Consider the following 24,563-nt stretch of genomic DNA (forward strand, 5'->3'; position numbering starts at 1 on the left):
TATTCCCTCATCTTAATAGTTTACATTTTGCGGAGGAATGGGGGGTAGAATTATTTCTTTGATTTTCGTTATTTCCATTTACTCGCATAGCAACTTTGAACGAATATCTTCCCTTGAAATAAAAGAATGTAAAAGTAAAAAAAGTGAAATATTTTTCTGATTGAATCCCATAGCAAATCATTAAAGTATAATTTTTTTTCAATTTTTGATTCGAAAAATCTGAAAAAATTCCTCCTTCAGTGATTTATAATGCAGTTGAATAATAGAAATTTCTAAAAAAGTCAAATTAGTTATATTTGCGTACATGTTAGATACGTGTCGACTAAAATTTCAGTTCATTGGTCGAGAATTGCGTCATAAGGAAATTTTTAAAGATTTTATCCCTCTAAAGCCTTTCTCTGTTTAATAAAAAATCATTTTTTCTCTTATTTTTTTGCATTAGAACTGAAGTAGTAGACCAATCAGCACGACAGACAATTTTAAAAACAGTCATGCTGCTTTCCAATCCTACGCGAGATTTATCATTTTTCGAATTCAATAAATTAATATGAGACATTACTCTTGGCATTACTTAAATTAATATGATCGCGTAACGCAATTATTTAGACTGATCGTTATGAATTATAGATGCAATGAAAATTATAAAAATAATGCCTGCGGTGGGCACTCAGCACTAATTTGAAAAGCCACACGTGAGCTTCGTTCTAAAATGCACCTGAGGTATTCTTTTCCTTTCACCTTAATTATCCGTCGGCTCCGTTGACGCTCTCTCAACAATTAATCGCACCGTGCTATCAAAAATTCTAGAATCTCCGGACTTCAGTCAAAAATAGTTCTCATTTGACCCGTTTTTTCTGAATGGCTGCATTATTCATTGATTCTGACGGAACGGATGGGAGAGGTGAGACTCCTCTCCCATCCGAGACAACTTTTCCTTCCGCCACATCCTGATACACTTTATGTGAAAGAGAAAAAATGAAAATGAAAAATCGTCCATCGAATATCGTTCACACTTACATAATTATCGTATTACCTCAGCTGCGGAGGTTTTGAGAAAGTATCAACAGACATTTGTTGTGGGAGTTTTGACAAGTCGTCTCAAAATAATCAGATGAAAACACTTTTGACATAAAAAATGATTGATGAAGATTTCACATTCCGCCACTACTGTTTCCACACATTTCTAAAATATTTTTTTTAAGTAGTGCAGTGTTGAAAATTTTTGACTGAAATTTCTGGTAAATATCTCCAAAATTCGTATCAAATGACTGTTACAGTGCAGTGTCAAGGGGTTTTGCCATTAAAAAATAATAATTTGATGATGAAATCAATGGAAACTGTCCATTTCAGTTCAATTCTTTTCTGTGTGCCTTAGGAATCATATTTCTGAAGTGAATTTCTCTCATTTCGTCGGACATTTTTTCATTCAAAAAATGAAGGCTTGGGCAACGATAGGAAATAATAAATGGTTAATTAGGAAATCAAATGTCAATTTAGTCATACTGATTAGGTTCAGACAGTGAAACCGGATGCAAAGATTTTTCGGAGATTTCTGAGGCTCTGACAATTTTTTTAAGAGATTGAAATGTTGATTTTACAGCGGATGTATTGAGTGAGGAAATATGCATATGAAATTCATTGTTTCATTCACGTCCTGATGAGATTTTTGTGAAGAAAGATAAGTAAACAGAGAATTGTTTATCGAATATCGTCCACATTCATATAACTATCGTAGTATTTCTACGATTAAAGGTTTGAGATAAATCAAGAGACATTTTTAGAAGAATTTGAACATGTCTAAAAATTATTAGAGAAAACTGAAATAACAACATTCACATCCAACCTTTGCTGTTTCGACACCTCGTTAAAATATTGATCAATTATTCAATTATCGTACGGGCCCTATGAGAAATGTGAAAGGCTTTGTTGTGGCTGATTAATGCCCACGAAGAAATTCAATCAAAGTGTTCTACTAAAAGCATTCATTAATCACATAATTGGAGATAATGACTCAAAGCAATATCAATTTTTCACTTAACGGTATCCCAAAATCATTGGCAATTACGGTGTTATTTTAAGAATGTCTCATTCTATGAGAAAATGTCACCTGGTATTTCTTGCAGGTAATGAAATTTCATCAAGACCTGGCTGTTAATGTTGTTTTCTAAAATTGATTAATTGTTTCTCATTTCTAAGTGTCGGTAGAAAATTTTCACAAAATGGCTTCTTACACCCTTTAATTACACAGCATATACATATATTAAATTATTTTTTTCAAAATGTTCGTTAGTTTCCAAAGAATAAAGGGATGCATCCGTTTTACGATCCTTTGAACGGACCGTGAAAACCCTTTTAAAAAATGAAAAATTAATGAATGAAATTTTAAAAAATCTTGGAGTTCAGTTTTTTCACACTTTGTCATCTATAACTCATCATAAACTACAAGAATCGCCTCTGCAACGCTCGACGATTTCCAAATTTCACCGCGGTCTCCCCTTGAAAGAAAACCCTCATCGGTATTTCCCGTGGAAAGTCTATGGTCTATGTAAATAAGTATTTAACTCATCTCTTAATGCACATATCCACAAAACGTCAAGCACAATGGGCCATAAATAATGCGTGTCTTGCCGCAAAAATTCATTCCACAGCTCTTAACTACTAGCAACAAAAAAATATATTACAGTTTCTCCCTTTCATGAAATGCTATTCCATTTCTCAATACCAGGATATGAAAAAAGTCATTTGAGGAACATTGAGATGCGTTTTTCAGGAGTGATGCATTGCTGAGGTGAGTTTCTCTCAATTTTGTCGGACATTTGTTCACTCGAAACGTGAAGGAATGGGGAATATGGAATATTAATATGGGGAAGCGTAACTGTTGAGATCTTTCGTCTCCATATTGTTGAATTTTTGTTATCTCGGGGACTATGTCATGGGGACCGGGTTTAGACAGAAAAACCGGATGAGAAAATTTTTGGCGATTTCTGGGACATTTTTTTCGATGGAGATTGGACTGTTGATTTAACAGTGGGTGAATTCATGAATTTAGTGAGGAAATAAATGTGTAAGCAGTTGATTTGTATTTCCTGAGGAGAAAAGTTGAGATTAATATGACAAAAATCCCATCAAACTTGTCCGAATAATGAATAATGGGAAAACTCGATGGTTTTTCTCTTTTTTTTTCCACACCTTTCAATTTTCTTGACATGGGAACTAGATTTATTTGTGAGAAGCCTTCGGTTCTTCACTCAAAATTCAAGTGTATTACATTTCATACACTCATAAATGCATTATAAAGTGCATTATAAGTGATTGCAAAAACTCCGCGCCAAGGACGTTGCCTTCGTCGTTACAAATTTTGAAAGTAAAAAAATTGAAAAAATTAATAGAATTTTTCGTAATAGAAATCACTTTGAGAGAAAAAAAACAATCGTGCTGGGGGGGGGGGGACTATGCGGAGTTTTTATTTTTAACTTCCCGGTTAATACCGGATAGTTGTTGTAACAGCCTTGAAATCGAAACCGAAAATTTCACGATATCGTTACGTGTGATATTTCTCCACCACATTAGTAATCAATGAAAACCATCCAATTTTCATTACCTCGGTAATCTATAATGGTATGCAAGCAACTTTTAATACCTTATTAATGGTTAGAAAAGAGAAATGCACTCTTATCATCTTTCTAATCAATAATGAAGCTAAATGTATTTTTATAGCCTCTTTATTCGATAATAGTCGTGACGTGAGTTTTTCAGATTAATTTACTGTTATATATTGCAATAAAAAGCACCCTTCTGTTAGACCCTTATGAAATTTTTCTGCAGTCAGGGAATGAAATTCACATTTGAACGATTTTATAGACAGCCGACTAGTAATTTTCAGAAGGTAAATATTGAATGCGATTTAGAGGGAAAAATGATAAAATTTCAGATTTCACTTAAAATTTCTAATTTTCAAGCAGCATTAAGACAAGAATTCTTCAACTGATTAGAATTTTAGTGGAACTAGAATATGATAAAAATTCCCTGAAAGTGTATCGGAACTTGACAGCCAAAAAATTTTCAATTGTACAAAAAAATCGAGTTATGATGAACTTACAAAAAATCGTAACTATAAGATGAAGTATCTGCAAGAGACAAGAAATTTTTTCATTCCCCTCAAAACTAGAATATTGCTCATAGCGACAATTAGAAATCATCTTCGATAGAAGTTCCTTTTTTTTATTCGAAAACTTATTTTTCTACTTATGTGATTTGTTAAAAAACGTTACATTGAAAAAGTCACTGGCTTTATTTGTCTCATTAAAAAACCAAAAAAATACAGAGGGGTCTCATTTTGCCCTGGTCAATTGCATCACTATGCCCCGTAGAAATATCTAGAAAATTCTAGAGCTTTCTGGAAATTCCGGCCCTTCCAGAAAATTCTAGAATATTCTTGAGTTTTTGAGAATATTTTTGAGATTTCTACAAATTTGTTTATGGAGTGTCACGCAAAATTGACATTTCAGCACGTAAAAATTACCTTTTGATCCATAAAATTTCCAGAACCCAAAAGAAAAAATTCATTTGTTACTTCAGTTTTTTTTTGCCTTTCCACGTAAAAATTCCCGAAAGAGCAGTTAACATCACTTTTACGTTTTGTTGCGTAATTTTTCCTGAAGTTTTTTCTCCGTGTAACGTCTTCATACAGTTCAAGTTCTTCATCCAAAATTTATACAGTTTTGGTATTTTGCTCCACATGCGAAAATGAAGAATTAACTAATCGATTACATGGATTCAAGTTTCAAAACTAATGGAAGAACCGTAAACTTTTAAATTATCGACGATTTTAGTATATAATATGACGTGTAAAAATGCATGCACAACAAAAATTACAACTGCAATTGAGTGAAAACGTACACGAAACACAAACAATTCCGATATTTTGCTCCATATCGCTAAGAGCGTCTTGGACCTTTTTACCAAAGCAGTAATTAAGGTGTCGATAATATGGGATAGCAATGATTATACATAATGTTACTCTTATCTATGTTCTCACCACCTATAAAAAGGCGAAGCAAGCACCAAAAAGGAGTAGTGGTAACACTTCACGATGTCTTGTAACGTAGTAGTAACAATACTATTCTTATCCTTATGTTGTTCGACTCTCATATGTTCAGCGAAGCGAACTGGTATTGTTCATACAACTAATGGGCCGGTTCGAGGAGAAATATTAAAAACGGTCGATAAGAAGATCCTGTATTCATCGTTCAATGGAATCCCGTACGCTAAACCTCCTGTGGGAAATCTCCGGTTTCAGGTAATCATCAGTGTTCAATTGATTCACCAGAATTGTCGATTTGTTATCAACAATCTTGATTCATCTAGCCTCCAGTGGAAGCCGACAAGTGGACGAGAACACTTCAAGCTGTAGGACAAAGGAAAGGTTGTCCACAATTCGATACTGAATATATTGGTGATGAAGATTGTCTATTTGTCAACGTTTACACTCCTCAAGTAAGGATCAATTTATAATCAATAATTAGCTAAATCTGATGCCAGTCACTACAGACAGGAGCCTCTTCCGAAAGAAGCGGAAAAATTACCATTACTGCAGCTTGTTCCCTTCTTGCACAAATTGGAAATTGTTTAAGAAAGTTGGGGCGAAATGTCCAGCACGGAAAAATATACCTGTAATGAGTATAAAATATACTTGATTCAAGTATATTATTCTTGAATCAAGTACATTATATTTTTCAATCAGGTTTGTGCGTATACTTGATCCTAGTATAAAATATACTCAATTCAAGTATTTTTTTCCGTGTGTGCAAAGTAGCTTTTGTTGCGCGAAATCTAAAATTTTCCGATACTCCAAAATGGAATCCAATTTCATTTCCTCCGGGTAGTAATTCAATTATTGTTTCTGTTCTGTGGATCGGTTCCTAAAACCGGTTGAGAGTTCCCAAAAACGGATTTATATTTCGGGAATGAAAATATTATCCGTCTTAATCTATCTTCAGACACGATTCAACATGACTCATAATCGCCGACGACCTGTGATGGTATGGATTCATGGTGGTCTCTTTACTAAGGGATCAGCAAATAGTTCATTCTTCGGTCCTGATTTCCTCCTTGAAGAAAACGTCGTGGTCGTATACATAAATTATCGCCTAGGAGCACTTGGTAAATATCAATATTCTTAACATCACAATGATTTTTTAAACGCAATCCTCTTTTCAGGATTCTTAGCATTAAATCATACAAATGCCAGCGGAAATGCTGGCTTGAAGGATCAACTACTTGCCCTGAAGTGGGTGCAAAAAAACATCAACAAATTTGGTGGTAACCCAAAACGAGTTACAATATTCGGACACAGCTCCGGAGCGGTTTCAGTCGAACTTCTCAAGCTTTCTGATAAATCTAAAGGTACTTACTCTGATGATCAACTAACATTTGCGATTTAACGACAGGGCTCACTATCCATCTCATTATCCATCTTCTTATTGTTAGTTTTTCATTCCAATGATTTACTAAAAATTGCATTTTCGGATTTTTTGGATAAATCAAAAAAATAGTTTTTACCCTGAGATGCCCGATGTCAAGGGTTAAAAATGAATTTATCAAATTGAAGTGAAATTGTTAATATATCTTCATCCTAGGGCTATACAAAAGATCGATTGCCATGAGCGGTTCCCCTTTGAACATTTGGGGACTCTCTTCATTTTCTGAAGCACTGATATCTGCAGAAAAACTTGGGACTCAATTGAATTTGACTGCTGGTGACACAGACGAATTGTTAAAAGCATTTACTGAAATCCCAGCTCAGGATATCGTTATGGCGAGTGAACAAATGTTTCAAGCTGGAATCAAAGAGGGGTTGTCGTTTGAATTACTATTCAAGCCAGTTGTAGAAGACGAAAGAGTATCGAAAGATGCCATTGTGACTGGAAATATATTTGAGAAATATCATAAAGGAGAATTCAATCATGTGCCGCATATTATAGGATTTGTAAATGCTGAAGTCGCTGGGCTCTTCCCTCCATCACTCAGGTATTTTCCAGGAGTTACAACCGAGAACGGTAAGAAATTATGAGATAATGTAGATACTTCTCTATGTTCATTGCCATTCTCATATGTGATCAATTTGCAGCTGGAAAACTATTGGATAACTTGGTCACAAAAGTAAGGGATATGCAAGTATCACTCGAGTCTTCATGGCATTTTTTCAAAAGCTACTCTGACTTGAAACGTGGAAGAATACTCGACACTGAGCTGAAAAAGAACATTATTAATGAGGCTATACAAGTCAGTACGCTATTAATGGAATAATGAGAAATTGCCATGTTCTAAATTTATAAATAATGAGTGATCATTAAAACTGAGATTTTCTTTCCTCAGATGACTTCCAATTATTTTTATGTCGCCGGGATACAACAAACGCGATGGTACAGTGAACAGAATAAAACTGTCCCGATTTATTACTATCGAAATTCATTTAACGACGAGAGACTTCCGCATATAATAGACGGAGTAAAATTAAGGGGTTTGTAATTACTGCTTTATTTCTATTATATCATTATGATAGTGAAACAAATGACTTAATTATATAATTTGATATGAATGCAGGCAATGGACATAACGATGACATTACTCTAATATTCTGGATGCCATCTTTGAATGAAAGGTCGATGGGTCTCATCCCCCGCATGACCAAACAAAGACAAAAAATGGTTAAAATGTGGACAAACTTTGCTAAATTTGGGTAAGGAAGTGTCTCGAAATATTTATTATTTCAGAACTTGCTGATTAGTTTTTGACCCGCTAATTGATGAGGTGAAAAGAGGAACTGACACATCTCGATGCGTTTTGAGACAGCAAAGGCTAATACAAATGCTCATCTTATTATTGCAGAACTAGTGAAGTTCTTTCATAATCATTGAAACTTTTCTGTTCTCTATAGAAATCCTACTCCGCGCCGCACTGCTGATCCACTATTGATCAGGTGGACTCCTTCGAGGTTCCGTGGAGGACAGTTAACAATTAGTGAAAATTTAAGCATGAATTATCTCAGGCTAGGTAGAAATTGACCGTTTTAGAAGTTTTAGGTCAACGAAGTGGAAAAAGCTCTTATAAACCTAATCTCGGGAACATGAAATCTGGACGATTTGGGCTCTCCCGAATCATTTTAACCCAACCTTTGAGAATAATTTTTTTTACGCATGAGTTTGCAGCCCGAGCCGAAGGCGAGGATTGCAATCATATGAGTTAGAAATGTTTTACAACGCTTCATAACGGCTGTAAGCAGTGATGAAACGCTGCCTTACGGCCGGAATGACAAAACTGTTTCTCTAATAGTGGAGAAATGAAAAAAAAACATCTTTTCACTGTTTTCCTCTCATTCTTAGAACTTATGCATTTAATGCCTCTCATGTTTAGAACTGTCAGTATGTATATCTGTATGGATGAATAGTGTGAATAAACAGTTATTCGAAAAATTTTAAATTAAAGTGAAAGGCACTATTGTGTCTCAAATTTGTACTAAATTTTATTTCGATCGGTTGAGTAGTTCCTGAGATATAGCGATTCCTGAAAAAGAGGTTTTTAGAAATATCGCTGGAACCACTCGACGGATGGATTTTCTTTCTTTCAAAATACCCGCCATGATAATACCTATTTAATCATATCGAAAAGAGACCGCCCCACTGTGAGCAATGTAGTTTTACGAGAAATACTCGTGGAATCATTCATGCACAAATTTCACTTCGTGAAGAAAGATAGGGGAAGAGAGAATTGTTCATTGACTATCGTTCACATTCATGTAATTGTTGTATCATTTTTACAATTCCAAAGAATAAAAATATACATCCGTTTTACGATCCTTTGAACGGATCGTGAGACCTTTAAAAAAAATAAAAATTGATGAATGAAATTTTGAAAAATCGTGGAGTTCAGTTTTATCACACTTTGTCACCTATAACTGATAAACTACAAGGATCGCCTCTGTAACATTCGATGATTTCCAAATTTCACCGTGGTCTCCCCTTGAAAGAAAATCCTCATCGGTATTTCCCGTGGAAAGTGTATGGTCTATGTAAATGAGTATTTTTCTGTACTGCTTCTCACGATTTCTCGTCTGGGAATTGGTATTACATACTTCCCAAACTCGAAAACTTGAAAATCACTACAGAAAAATATTGTTCCTGGGCTGTTGCGATGGGGTTTTTTTTACTCGTGTGGTTGGGCAGTTCTCCCCTACGGCTCGGAGGCCAACGCCACACGAGTAAAAAACCCCATCGCAACAGGCCGGAAAAATACTATTACCTCATCTCTTAATGCACATATCCACAAAATGTCAAGCCCAATGGGCCATAAGTAATACGTGTCGGGCGGCAAAAATTCAAGAAAATATATTACAGTTTCTCCCTTTCATGAGATGTTATTCCATTTCTCAATAACAGGATATGGAAAACATCATTGGAGGAACATTGAGATGCGTTTTTCAGGAGTGATGCATTGCTGAGGTGAGTTTCTCTCAATTTCGTCGGACATTTGTTCATTCGAAATTGTGAAGGAATGGGGAAGCGCAACTGTTGAGAACTTTCGTCTTCACATTGTTGAATTTTTGTTATCTCGGGGACTATGTCATGGTGAACGGGTTTAGACAGCAAAACCGGATGAGAAGATTTTTGGGGATTTCTGGGACATTTTTTCCGATGGAGATTGGAATGTTGATTTAACAGTGGGTGAAGGCATGAATTTAGTGAGGAAATAAACGTATAAGTAGTTGATTCGTATTCCCTGAGGTCAAAAATTGAAATTAATATCACAAGAATCTCGTTGAGCTTGTCGGAATAATGAATAATGGGAAATCTCGATTGTTTTTTTTTTCATTTTTTCTCTCTCTCTCTACCAATTCCATTGGTAATAAGAAATGAAAAAACAGATTCAGTTCTGAATAGAAAGGAGACGACCTCTACTTTGATTTTTGCGCACTTTTCGTGAAAGAAGTCACTTTGACAGAAAAAAACTCCACAATCGTGCTAGGGGGAGGGGGTACAATGCAGAGTACTGGCTCCGAAAATCGAAACCGAAAATTTTACGATATTGTTACGTATGATATTTCTCAACCACATTAATGATCAATAAAAACCATCGAATTCTCATTACTTCTGTAATCTATAACGGTGGACAAACAAGCTTTAATGCCCTATTAATGGTTAGAAGAGAAAAATACACTTTAATCATCTTTGTAATCAATACTCGAGCTAAATGTATTCTTAATACTTGTTATTCGATAATAGTTGTGACATCAATTTTTCATGTTTATTTATTGGCATATGTTGCAATAAAAAGTATTTTCTGTTTGACCGTTTTGCTGCACCCTTCCAGTGGACCCATATGAAATTTTTCTGCCGTCAGGAAATGAAATTTACATTTCAACGATTACAAAGCTTCTATACGGAAGTAAAAATCATGAAATTCCACACGGAGAGAAAAGATCCTCGTGAACCATAAACTTGGCGAAATGATTAGACAAAAAGAAATATTCAATATTACGTATCTTTTCCGTAATTTTACAAAAATTTTACGTAATTTTTACCTGAATATCGTGTGAAAAATTAAGATACCGTCACTTAAATTTTCTGAGCCGATTTTGTAATCGATGAGCGAACTGTGAGTGCCATAATTTTTACTGAACATTTCTCTCCGTTTAGAAATTGTCTTGGATAGAAGTTCCTTTTTTTTTACGAAAATTCCTTTTTCTACTTATGCGATTTGTTAATCGACGTTAGATGGAAAAATACTCATTTTGCCCCGGGATCTTACTTTGCCCCGGGGGCGTTACATGCTATTTTAATAAAATCAAATGACTTTGTTTTGAAACTTCAAGAACAATTGACTATGTTATCGATTTATTCCGTGCATGCCTTGGATGATTATTTAAAAGTTATGCGAAATTAAAATTTTAGGATAGGCCAGGTCATTTATTTTTCAAAATTGTAACTTGATAAATATGAGTTCCATATCTGAAAACAGATGTGAATTTCGGGGAAAAAAATTCAGACTCGAAAAAATTGAATTTACAATGAATTAATTCATAAACGAATTAAGAAATTAACAAGAAACGATGATGCCATCTCGCGAAAAATTGGAAAAAATATATGTTATAGACTAGGTATCAAAGAATTACCGATACAATTGGCGTTACACATTCGCAGAAATGCGAACACGTGAAAAATACATTTCGATCCATAAAATTTCCAGAACACAGTGAAAATTTCTTCATCGCTGCAGATTTTTTTCACCTTTTTATGTAAAAAAATTCCCGAAAGAGCATTTCGCATCACTTTTACGTTTTATTCCGTAATTTTTCCTTAAGTTTTTTCTGCGTGTAATGTCTTCCCAATAAAATTCTATTTTTTTTAAATAGCCATAATAACAACGATGCGAACTACAGGTATTTTAATTTCGACTGATTGGAAACATATTTGAAATGTTTTGGTATTTTGGTATTTTGCTCCACATCCCTAAGGATGTGTCTGAGCAATTTTTCGAAAATTGGAAGAATTAGTTGGAATTAATTAGTAAGAATTAACTGATCGATTACATTGATTCCACGTTTTAAAACTAATGGAAGAATTATGAACATTTAGATATTGACGACTTTGTAGATAATTTCAAGTGTAAAAAAACACGCACAGCAAAAATTCAAATTCCAATTGTGTAAAAATATGTAAGAAATGCAAACAATCCCGATATTTTGCTCCATATTGTAATATTACGATAGTAAGAGCGTCATTGTAGTGTTTATCAAATTTATAATTAACGAATCAATAACATGGAATGACAGTCCAAAATGATCACGTGTAACGTTACTGTTATCGATGTTCTCACTAGCTATAAAAAGGTGGGACGAGCAGCGAAAAGTAGTAGTGTTAATACTTCACGATGTCTTGTAACGTAGTAGTAACAATACTATTCTTATCCTTATGTTGCTCGAATCTCATATGTTCAGCGGATCGAACTGATATTGTTCACACAACGAATGGGCCGGTTCGAGGAGAAATATTAAAAACGGTCGATGAGAAGATCCTGTATTCATCGTTCAATGGAATTCCGTACGCTAATCCTCCTGTGGGAAATCTCCGGTTTCAGGTAATCATCAGTGTTCAATTGATTCACCAGAATTGTCGACTTGTTATTAACAATCTTGATTCATCTAGCCTCCAGTGCAAGCCGACAAGTGGACGAGGACACTTCAAGCTGTAGGACAAAGGAAAGGTTGTCCACAATTCGATACTGAATATATTGGTGATGAAGACTGTCTATTTGTCAACGTTTACACTCCTCAAGTAAGGATCAATTTATATTAAATAATTAGCTAAATCTGATGCCAGTCACTACAGACAGGAGCCTTTTCCGAAAGAAGCGGAAAAATTACCATTATCGCAGCTTGTTTCCTTTTTGCACAAATTGGAAATTGTTTAAGAAAATTGGGGCGAAATGTCCAGCACGGAAAAAATATACCTGTAATGAGTATAAAATATACTCAATTCAAGTTTGTTTTTCCGTGTATGCAAAGTAGCTTTTGTTGTGCGAAACCTAAAATTCTCCGATGCTCCAAAATGAAATTCAGTTTTATTTCCTCCGAGTAGTAATTTAATTATTGTTCCTGTTCTATCGATCGGTTCCTAAAACCGGTTGAGAGTTCCTAAAAATCGATTTATATTTCGTGGATAAAAATATTATCCGTTTTAATCTATCTTCAGACGGAATTCAACGAGTATCCGAATCACCTACGATCTGTGATGGTATGGATTCATGGTGGTCTCTTTACTAAGGGATCAGCAAATAGTTCATTCTACGGTCCTGATTTCCTCCTTGAAAAGAACGTCGTGGTCGTGTATATAAATTATCGTCTAGGAGCACTTGGTAAATATAAATATTTTCAACAACATCACAATGATTTTTTAAACGTAATCCTCTTTTTAGGATTCTTATCATTAAATCATCCAAATGCCACCGGAAATGCTGGCTTGAAGGATCAACTACTTGCCTTGAAGTGGGTGCAAAGTAACATCAAGAAATTTGGTGGTGACCCAAATCGAGTTACAATATTCGGACACGGCTCCGGAGCAGTTTCAGTGGAACTTCTCAAGCTTTCTGATAAATCTAAAGGTACTTACACTGATGATCAACTAACATTTGCGATTTAACGACAGTGCTCACAGTCCATCTCCTTATTAGTTTTGCATTCTAATGATCTACGTGCATACGCACACATACACACACGTACGGACGAGGTTTAAAAATTGCATTGTCGGACTTTTTGGATCACACTGTGCCGACATAACACAAAAAATCCAAAACTTAAATTTGAACGATTCCAAAGCTTCTATTCGGAAGCAAAAAAATAGTTTTTATCATGAAATGGTCGATGTCAAGGGTTAAAAATGAAGTTTATCAAGTTGAAGTGAAATTTTTAATAGAATATATCTTCATCTCTAGGGCTATACAGACGATCGATTGCCATGAGCGGCTCCCCTTTGAGCGATTGGGGACTCTCTTCAATTCCTGAAGCAAAGAGATCTGCAGAAAGACTTATGAATAGTCTACGTTTGACCGGCTATAGTACAGACGAAATGTTAAAAGCATTGACTGAAGTCCCAGTTGAGGACATCATTATAGCGAGTGAAGAAATGTTTCAAGAAGTAATCAAAGAGGGGTTGTCGTTTGAATTACTATTCAAGCCAGTTGTAGAAGACGAACGAGTGTCGAGAGATGCCATTGTGACTGGAAATATACTTGAGAAATATCAAAGAGGGGATTGTAATCATGTGCCGCATATGATAGGATACACAAATGCTGAAGTGGCTGGGCTCTTCCCTCCGACACTCAGGTATTTTCCAGGAGTTTCAACCGAGAACGGTAAGCAATTGTGAGATAGTATAGATACTTCTTCATGTTCATTACCCCTCTCATATGTGATCAATTTACAGCTGGAAAATTATTGGATAACTTGGTCACAAAAGTAAGGAAGAGGCAAGAACCAACTCGCTCTTTGTCGGCTTTTTTAAATCAATACGATGAAATGAAAGCTGGAAATATAACTTACTCTGTGATGAAAAAGGCTATTATGGATGAGGCTATACAAGTGAGTACACTATTATTGGAATGATGAGGAAATACAATATTTTAAATTTCTAAATCATGAATAGTCATTAAAACTGAGTTTCTTTCTTCAGGTGACTTCGAAATATTTCTTTGTCTCCGGGATACAACAAACGCAATGGTACTGTGAAAGCAATAGAAGGGCCCCGATTTATTACTATCGAAATTCATTTAACGACGAGAGACTTCCGCATATAGTAGACGGACTACAATTAGGCGGTTTGCAATTTAGGCTGTTTTGTTTCTATTATATTATTATGATAGTGAAACAAATGACTTAATTATGTAATTTTATATGAATGCAGGCGTTGGACATCACGATGACCTCACTGAAATATTCTGGATGCCATCTTTGAATGTAAGGACGGTTGGTCCCCTCGACCGCTTCACCGAGCAAAGAAAAAAAATGGTTAAAATGTTGACGAACTTCGCTAAATTTGGGTAAGGAATTTTCTCGAAACATTTATTATTACAGAACTTGATGATTAGTTTTTGACCTGCTAATTGATGAGGTGAAAAGAACAACTGACACATCTCGAAGCGTTTTGAGACAGCAAAGGCTGATACAAATACTCATCTTATTATTACAGAACTAGTAAAGTTCTTTGATAATCATAGAAACTTTTCGGTTTTTTTCTATAGAAATCCTAATCCGCGCGGTGCTGTTGATCCACTATTGATCAAGTGGACTCCTTCGAGGTTCCGTGGAGGACAGTTAAGCATCGGTGACACCTTAAGCATGAATTATCGCAAGCTAAATAGGACAATGTGGAATTGACCATTTTAGAAGTTTTAGGTCAACCAAGTGGAAAAAGGTCGCATAAACCTAATCTAGGGAACATGAAATCTGGACGATTTGGGCTCTCTCGAGTCATTTTAACCCAACTTTTGAGGATATTTTTTTGCGCATATGACCTTTTTTCACAATAGTATATTTTCTGGCGAATGTAGGCTTAGTATTTGCTTAATATGGCATTGTGTCTTTGTTATGTAAACTTTGAGGGCCCAGGTGCATAGAAATTATAATCACTTGATAATATGTATTTTTGACACAATAAAAACAAACTTCTGTATAAAACAACTTCGCTTTCATCAAGTATAAGAAAAATCAAGTATTTTCTTGATTCTCAGATCACTCGAACAGAAAATCAATGGAATATTTGATTTTTCAATGACAAGATTTGCTGAAATTTCAGTGAAACTTGAACACGATAAAAATTTCCGGAATTTGGCACGGAAAATTCAGACGAAAATTTTTAACAGTGTGTACCTTCACAAAATATCCACCTCCCAACGAAAAATCATTGAATATCAGAAATTGCGAACCAATCACATTATATCATTTCAACGTAAGAACCTAAATAAAATTCCACAATTTCACTTTCGCGATCGTATCATCCGTCTGTCCACGATGACCGAAGATCTTGCAACACACCTGTCGTGACGTGCGCCACAATTGCGAGATCCGCCTATTGGTTACGGGTAGTTACCCGCCTTGATCAAGTAAATTAATGAAAAGATCACTCTTAATTGTTGATAGCTGATGAACACTAGAAAAACAAAATTCCATCGCGCCAAGAGCATTCTCGATTATTTCATTAAAAAGGTGCCTTTAGTGGTCATTACTCAATGCCCAATCACTTTCTAACATCATGCATATTCAATAACTTCGACGAAGGAGTCAATGAAAAATCACCACCAGACGGTGCTGGACAAATCAATTAGGAGATTCGGAGAAAATCCGTCTTCTGGATTTAAAAAAAGCATCTGTGTTTACTTATGATCTCGCAAAGTCACTAGAGGACCCGTCGAAGGAATGAGAGATCTGTCTAATCAATTGTGTAACGTGGGTGCGTGTTAATGCGACACTAAATGCCCCAACTCTTACTCAAGTATGCATATAATACTTAACGCCCTGACACAGCAAACCACAAGGACATCGACACCGTTGAATTTCAAATGTAAATAAATTCATTGGAATCATTGAAAAAACATGACTTCTGTTAGGAAACGGAATTGATTGATAAGTTTGGGTTGAAGTAAATTATTTATTGTGTCATGTTTGCAGTCATTCGATATTACATAAAAAGATTATTCAGTATTTATTGAGGGTTTGTTTCTTTTTGGGAGACGCACTCAGAAGTAAAATCACAGAACAAGTTTGAGCTAAACATGGAATCTTCAATAGTTATGTACTCATCTTGTAATTGAGTGGTTTTAAGGAAAACACTAGATGGAATTTGATAAAAAAAAATATATGTCAACACATTGTGACAGAAAAGTACGGCTTCTTTTATGAAAGAAAATTGATTGATAATTTTGGATTGAAGCGAATTATTTACTGCATCATATCTCTATTCATCAGGAGTGACATAAAAAGATTATTAATCATTTAGTAACGTTTTGTTGCAACAACAAGTTTGAGTTAAACGTGGAATCTTTGATGATTCTGTACTCATCTTGTAATTAGGTGGTTTTAAGGAAAACACTAGAAGGAATTTGATTAAAAAAATTCAACACCAAACTGCCTAATGTCGCGAAAGGAATTTTCAAAATTAAAGGTCTCTAAATATGTCTCGCTAGACTCACTCGTCATTAAGGTAATTCTTGAATTTTTGGATTCAAGAACTATGGGGTTATTGGGATTGACTGGTTATTCGAGTAGGATAATTCGCAAATGAATAATTTTTAGTACAATGAGAGAAATTGTTTTTCGACCGGTATATTCATATTCTACGTTACCCCACAGGCTATTTACTCGGTCCACCCGTAGGTGTTATTAAGGTTTAAATTATATGGAAAGCAAGATGCTAAATGTCATCTTTCAGGGAAACAAATAAATAATCATCAATGCACAAATTCAGAAATTCGGAATAATTCAATAATTTTAGTATTAAACGCTCTCTGACAGAGCATGCAACAAGGATATCGACTGCTATTCAAATGCAAATAAATTCATTGGAATCATTGACAAAAATGGTGAAAGAAAATAAATTGATAATTTTTAGTTGAAGGAAATAATTAATTGTATTGTGAACGTATTAATCAAAGACGAGACGAAAAGACCATCGAAAATTGACTGAGATTTGTTTTCAATCTGGAGGAAGAATTCAGGAGTGAAATCACCCATCAAGTTTGAGTTGAATATGGAATCTTTGGTAATCACGCTTTCATCTTGTAATTGGGTGGTCTTCGGGAAAACATTAAAGGAAATTTAACCGAAAGATATTTCAACATTTAATTATCTAATGTAGCTCAAGGAATTTTCTAGAAGGAAAGTTCTCTAGATGTTTCTTTCTGAAATCACTGATGATCAAGATAATCCAAGAATTATGACGTTATCCGGATTAATTGTGAGATTATCCGGATTCCTGTAGATTGATAATTCGCTAATTAATTGGTTAAACACCGCACGCCCTGTGGCACAGAGACCACAGGGACTTCGGCACCACTGGAACTCAAGTGTAAATGAGTTGATTGGAATCATTGAAAGACTACATGACTTCTTTTATGAATAAAAATTGATTGACAATTCTGGGTTGGAACGAATGGCAAATGAGCGATCATTCATTGATACAAGTTTATATTCATCAGAAGTAGAAATTATCGGATGAAAAGAAAAGGGACTCTCAATAAGTCTGGAAATATTGTTTTCGTCTAACATTGGAGTCACAAATCAAGCTGAAGTTGTGAACATGAAGTATTTGATAATTTTCTTTCATAATTGAGTGGTTTTAAGAGAAATAATGATGTGGAATGTGATAGAAAGACATTTCAATACTAAATTATTGTGACTATTACTATTTTCAGGGAAAAATGTCAAGAGACATGATTAATGTAACGAAAAGGTCCCTTGAGATTTCGTCCAAAAATCCCTGATCGCCAAGCTAATTCTGGAATTACGAAATAATTGGGATTGACTTATCACTCTTGTTTTATAATTCCAATGAATATTCAACATTTATGCAGCATTCACTATCGAGGAGAATAATTCCAAAAAGGAAGTGACAAATCAAGTGGAAATTAAATACTGTTTTTACTTTCATTATACATTAATTGTTGAATTAAGTATTGAACTGTTCAATTATCTTTGCAATTCTAGGGGATAATATCAGGAGACGTATTTTTTTTGTATCAAGAATTTTCAGCAAGAAAAGGTTTCGTGACATTTTTACCTAAATTAGCTGATCGCCAAAATAATTCGAGACTTCAAGGAGAAAAATTGGATAAAAATTACCTAGAAAATCGTGGCAAATTTTACTGAACGAAAGGTAATCGTCGAGCGAAATATAATTCAATGAAAAAATACCTGTTTGTGGAGAATATTTTACGATTCATTCTGTTGAGAAAAAACGCATCGATGGATGTAAAAATTATACTCCTGTACAGTATAATTTTCCACACGGGTAGGTTATTTTTTTCTTGAACCCATCTGAAGATTGTGAGGACGAATGGAAGTAAAATTTTACCATAGCAAGTGTATTAGAATAATTAAAAAACATGTCTTGTTATAAAGAGAATTTATTCATAATTTTGAGCTGAAGCGAATCCCAGATGATGAACTGTACATTGTATCAAGTTCGTATTTATCAGAGTCATGTCACACAAACCAAGTTAACATCAAACATGAAATGTCTGGTAATCAGGTATTCATCTTCTAATTACAATATTCCACGAGAAAAACTCTGGAATTTGATAACATATTTCAACACTGAATTACCACCTAATATAGCTCAAAAAAATTCTAGAAGGGAGGGTCTCCGGATATTTTCTCCTAAAATCACTGATTATCGTTTCGATCAAACGGTGTCCGATCAAACCGGTGTCTCAACGGTCTTACTATCTAAGAAAAACATCAATAGCATAAAATTTTTATTAATAAGGCACCTTTCACCTTTGAACTGATTTAAGGCCATTTCAGCATTAAATTGTTCAACTAATGAAGGAACAATACTGCACTGAGAGTGAAAATCTGCTTTCCCAAACAACTATATGTTACACGTGAGAATATCTGACGGAATGGAACAGACTGACTCGAGCGAAATTAACCAACTTGATAAAAGTAAATTCAAAGTCTCTCACAAAAATTAAATTTTCGTCGTGACCGTCAGAAATATCCCTCGAGAAATTCGATCTGTTGGCAGGAAAAAATTCAATCTATTGTACGACAATAATTCGATCTGATAGAACTCCCTAGGTTTATAGCATAGAAAGAACACATTGACGGAGCATTCATTTTTAAACATGAATAATCGATCTTCAATTTATGAGAATTGCACACCTGTCACAACTCGACGTCACGAGTCCCTAACCGAATAACAGACAATGCTCATAAAATAATATCTCCGAACCGATGAATACAGATGTCGAGTCGATTAAACCTCCCATTGCGCTTCCTGAATGAATGAATCCTCTCATGAATGGCAACTCTTTGTCATTCCCAAGACGTGCATGAATGAATGAAATGAATTCCAAAGAATTTGCAAAACCAAAAGTGAAGGAGTGAAGAAAAGAAACTCCCACAAATTGCAGAATTTCAATGGACAAAACATGGGGGAAAAAGTGAAAAGGTCATAGGTTGTTATTTCAATGAGTTACAGGATTCGCATTATGTATTTTATTTATAATGCGAAAGTGTATGCACGTGGATCTCCTGAATCCCATTGGCCTCCTTTATTGAACCTCATGTCGCATTCCACATAGAGAGTTCGAGTTTCCATCGATCGTGTGGCAAAAACTATTCGAGTTATATGGGTTTAGGTAACGCGCCTTCACGTTTTACCTACGTGATGCCACTATTTGACTTCCGGCATTGCCGTATTCACGGATTTTATTACGGAAACGGAAGCTTTGTAGTTTAAAGCTCGATTTTTCTGAAAATAACAGCGGGTGGAGTGCCCCTAGAAAAAGTGATGCATTTGAATGAAATGCAAGCCTTTATTTAAAACTTCTCTATTAACCCTAGATTGGTCACCCTTTGAGGGAGACCCTGCGCGCGTCGTTTTTCTTCAATTTCAATTGACTGGCTAATCGGAAAAATTAAAAAGAGTGTTTTTTTTCGATGTCTTTAAATATTTAAATAAATTTTTTGTCCAACTGAACGTTGGAAAATATTTTTAGAGAAAGTTTAAAGTTCAGTGTTGACGAAAATAACTTCAGGAGTGACCCCGGAAAAATAATGCATTTGAATGAAATATTATAGAAGTCTTTATTTAAATTTCCTCCATTCATTTTAGTAATATTTTCATTGGGAATTAATACGCGACGGGTAGGCGGGGGTTAAGAAATGTCTGAGTGTTTAAGCAAATTTTTCATTCAATTGAAATGCACAATAATGCTGCACTATGATGCATTCATTCTCAATAAATTCGCTTTCAAGACTCATCTACTATCTAGACCGTTGAAGGTTTAATGAGATGTCGACATCGATTAGTGGTTTCTTGTTGTTTCACCTTTGTCTTACTGAACTAATTTCATTGGAATATAATTATGCCTCTCCTAATTTGTCTTGTCCTCCACTGACATTTACAGGAGATTCATTCATCAAACTTAAATTCATTAAGCAAAGAAGCAGAATTGGAAATTTCTTTTTTAAATTAGATAAAGAAAGTTCCCGTGGTTTATTTGGAATCGAATGGTCATTCGTTAATTCATTACGCCTCTCAATATCCAAGAGAGTGGAAAAATGTTCTGCTAGAAATTTACAAGCGCAAATGAAAATTTATTTACAGCACTAATCTTTAGAAATCCGGAGATGAATTATTTGAAATAAATTCATAAATGGTTTTGTTAATACCGCTGAAACTTATATATTCAGGGGAAAATCATTTTCCAACATTTTATTTGTATTAGAATTCAAGTAATTGCCACTGTCCCGGTTTCTGCCAAACTCAGTTATTTTTTAATGAATGGAATCTGAAATTTACCGAGGAAATGTAAACAATTGATCTTAATGCAAAGGGAATTTTCCATTCCTACAGTAAAAACAAACGATTATAATTGCACAATTGCAAACGTTCGCATCCAAAAATCCCAAAATTCCCAAAAATAAAAAAATCGTCTCTTACCTTTTTTTGACTCCACAAGACATTGACAGAAGGCTTTCCACGACGGAAATCCGACTGATCTATGACATCGTCGTGAATGAGGGAAGCACTGTGTATCATCTCAGCAATCATCGCTACCTGTCGTTGTGTCGCTAAGAGACCGCTGAAAACAATAATTCGAGGAATCTTATCGAAATAGTACTGAAGTGCAGCACAGGGTATGCGAAACAGTGAATTTTGTCTGGCATGCAAATACCCAGGACCGGCGGTACAATTTTTTATGAATATCAGAATTTAACATAGGGAAATCTTCATTCATCCCTTCTTTATAGATCTCACTTTTCTCTGTAAAAAATTGAATGAGAATCTGGCATCACACTATTAGTAATTTTTTCAAGTGCAAGTGATACCTACATTTGAATTCTCCATATTGTGCATTTGAATTAAATTTAAGACCAAGTCGTTCATAGAATTTGTTATTTACGTTGAAAATTCGAGGGGGTATATTAAGGTGAAATTTTTATGATAATGAACGAAGAGAAAAGTCGCCTAGAAAACCGTAGCAAATTTTTCGATAAACCTTGGAAATTGGATTGGATCCGAAATGTTTTTTACTTGTTTAGGTGATACATAGAGTCACTCGATAGCTATTTTCATCACCCGAAGACTTTCAAATTTCACCTTGGTACCCCCTTAAAGAAGGGTTATGAGTTTTTCATGTTGAGTGGCCATTGATATTTCAATGACAACATCGAATTTCTAAACTCGTTATGAAAAATGTGAGTCGCATTCACTCGAATTTTCAATAGATTTGACGTTCATAACAATTTCTGCTTGAATTTTAACCATCTTCAATAGTTTTCATTGTCATGTGGATATGTAAATTGCAACTTCCTCCTATATTCGAGAAATTAATTGATTTGTCAGTAACGACACATACAAACTTCATGTAAATCACTCGTCGTTCAAAATTTCAAGATTTTGCTTCCGACGAAGCTTTATATTCGTCAAATCTGAAATTCCTTATTTTTGTGTCAGGGTAATTTGCGCTGAAACTGTATAATTTACTATTCATTATTTACTATTCATGCTATCAAAAATTATTCCATGGCTGTGAATGATTGCTCAAAATTGCGTAATCATTCCCATATGTGGAGGAATTTTTCTGTGACGGAGAATGATATTCTTTACCAAATGGGGTACGGTAAAATTTCACTTTCGTCCGTCCCCATGTCCTTCATATCGGAGCCAGGAAAAAACCCTACCAAACCCTACCGAAACATTTATCGAAAATTTAACAAACGGTTGTCGAATGAAATTAAAAAATCTTTTCTGACTTTTAATTAATTAGTCGTTAAATTTCACTGACTAGTTGGTAAATTTCAACAAATAGTTGTTGATAAATTCACCAAATGATTGTCTCCGCGTACCTTTCATATATCGTAAAATTATACACGAGTTTCTAGTAATTTTTTTTTCAACTTTTCTCTCCTTATATATTCGGTCATGAGATTGATTGCATCATCTGTTGTTGAAAAAATTTATTTTGAAACCAATATTCAGGGACAGGTAAAAAAATTTAACGTTGAGACAATGTTGACTTCCTACGTTGGGGCAATATTGAATTCAGTGAATCATTGAATTCAATTTATTCCATTCGAAAGCGAAATTTCACTGATTAGTTAGTAAATTTCAACAAATAGTTGTTGATAACTTCACCAAATAATTTTCTCCGTGTACCTTTCGTATCTAGTAAAATTATACACGCGTTTCTAGTAATTTTTATTCAACATTTCTCTCCGTATATGTTCGGTCATGAGATTGATGGCATCATCTGTTATTGAAAAAAATTATTTTGAATATTCAGGGGAAGGTAAAAAATTTTAACGTTGAAACAATGTTGACTTCCTACTTTGGGGCAGTACTGAATCCAATGAATCATTGAATTAAATTTATTCCATTCCGAATAAAATTGCTAATTTATTCGCGAAAATATATTGACTATGTTGCGACGAAAATAATTTCCCACTTGTTTTACTTGAAATTGTAGAGGCAATTTTCTAACAGCGCATGATGTGCGGAGTAAGTTCAATTCATTCGGATTCAATACTAAGAACTATTCAAATAAGTCACTAACTTCAATGGTCTCGGGAAAATTAAAATAACGCCGGAGGGAATCGACGAAAATCAAATTAAAAAGGCTCTAAAACAGTATTGGTAGCAATAAAACTCACTTTCTTTCCTTGTGGTAATTGATAGCTCGCGCCATGAGTATGGCAACCATCGGCCGGAGCGCCTTTCCCTGTCCATCGAAGTAGTACGTTGCGATTGTCTTCAGCTCCTCAACATTCGTGTTCATGATGAGTTCCTTCGATAAGAACAGAAAAGTGGTGTTGAGCCATGAGGAGACAATTCTATTGAACAAATTAATGTCAAGCTCGACCTTGACTCAATTTCATGGGTAAAACCCTGGGAGAATTGGACGATTTTCCAGTCTGTCACTCCGTAAAATTGTGCATTGCGTTTTGCAGAGGTCGTTTGTTCATTCTTCTCGGTTTTTGGGAGACGTTGAGGGATTTTTTTTGCGCAAGGATTCCTTTGAAACGGAGGGATTCCTCCTCCTCGAATTCTTCTGCCATTCTAGTCATAATTTTATTTCAGTCGGGACAAAAATGAAATCTAAGACGCTGGGTCATTTGAATGCAGCTCGTGTGGTGCATTCTGGAAAGTCTGGGCGCAATGCCAGAGAATGTGTCTTTTCAAAGAATTTACACGTGAGATTTTATTTATTGTGCGTTGAGAATTGAAAAAAATGGAGAATTCAATGCAGAACTTGACAGGAAAATAGAGTAATTTCAAAATGTTGAGTAATATAGGGTCACGTGAGGCTGAGAGAATCTTGAAATTCCAATTACTTTTTTCCCTTAAATCGAATTCAAGAACTTTTCCTGGTGAATTGAATTTTCTTAACGTGTTTGCTTATAAATTTTTTCTCTTCGAATAAAGTTTTTATTTGAAATAAGGAAAATTTGGTTGTACCTAAGAAAATTGCTGTGCAGGAGTTCAATTTTAAAAAACTAATTCGTAATTGTTATTGCACACATTTTTTCAAAACAAACGAACAATAAACAATTAATTTTTTGCACTAATTATTCGTTTTTAAACATATATAATCGATCTTCAATGTATGAGAAATCACATTCCAACAGCCCGCGACTTTTAAAACTCATAGTAGTCTCCCCTGAAGTCAAATTTTCTTTTTATATTGAGGAAATCTCGATTCTGAGGTTCAGAACTTCTAGATTTTTCATATGCAAACATTTTCGTTTTTGAGTTGATATTTTTCCATACGCAAAAAATTAATCT

General features: G+C 34.7%; 1 protein-coding gene across 2 annotated transcripts in view; it reads right to left on the minus strand.

Moving 5' to 3' along the window:
- LOC107046657 (decaprenyl-diphosphate synthase subunit 1) overlaps positions 1 to 24,563 on the minus strand; it is a 57,825-nt gene that overhangs the window by 2,840 nt on the left and 30,422 nt on the right. For both annotated transcript variants that reach the window (XM_015269318.2, XM_015269317.2), the window contains exons 3-4: positions 23,432 to 23,565; positions 21,219 to 21,360 (exon numbers count right to left, since the gene is read on the minus strand). In XM_015269318.2, the coding sequence (XP_015124804.1) occupies positions 21,219 to 21,360; positions 23,432 to 23,565 (276 nt within the window). The remainder of the gene's footprint in view (positions 1 to 21,218; positions 21,361 to 23,431; positions 23,566 to 24,563) is intronic.

The sequence above is a fragment of the Diachasma alloeum genome, unplaced genomic scaffold (genome assembly GCF_001412515.2).
Source record: "Diachasma alloeum isolate Michigan unplaced genomic scaffold, Dall2.0 Dall_scaffold_01668, whole genome shotgun sequence".
NCBI lineage: Eukaryota > Metazoa > Arthropoda > Insecta > Hymenoptera > Braconidae > Diachasma > Diachasma alloeum.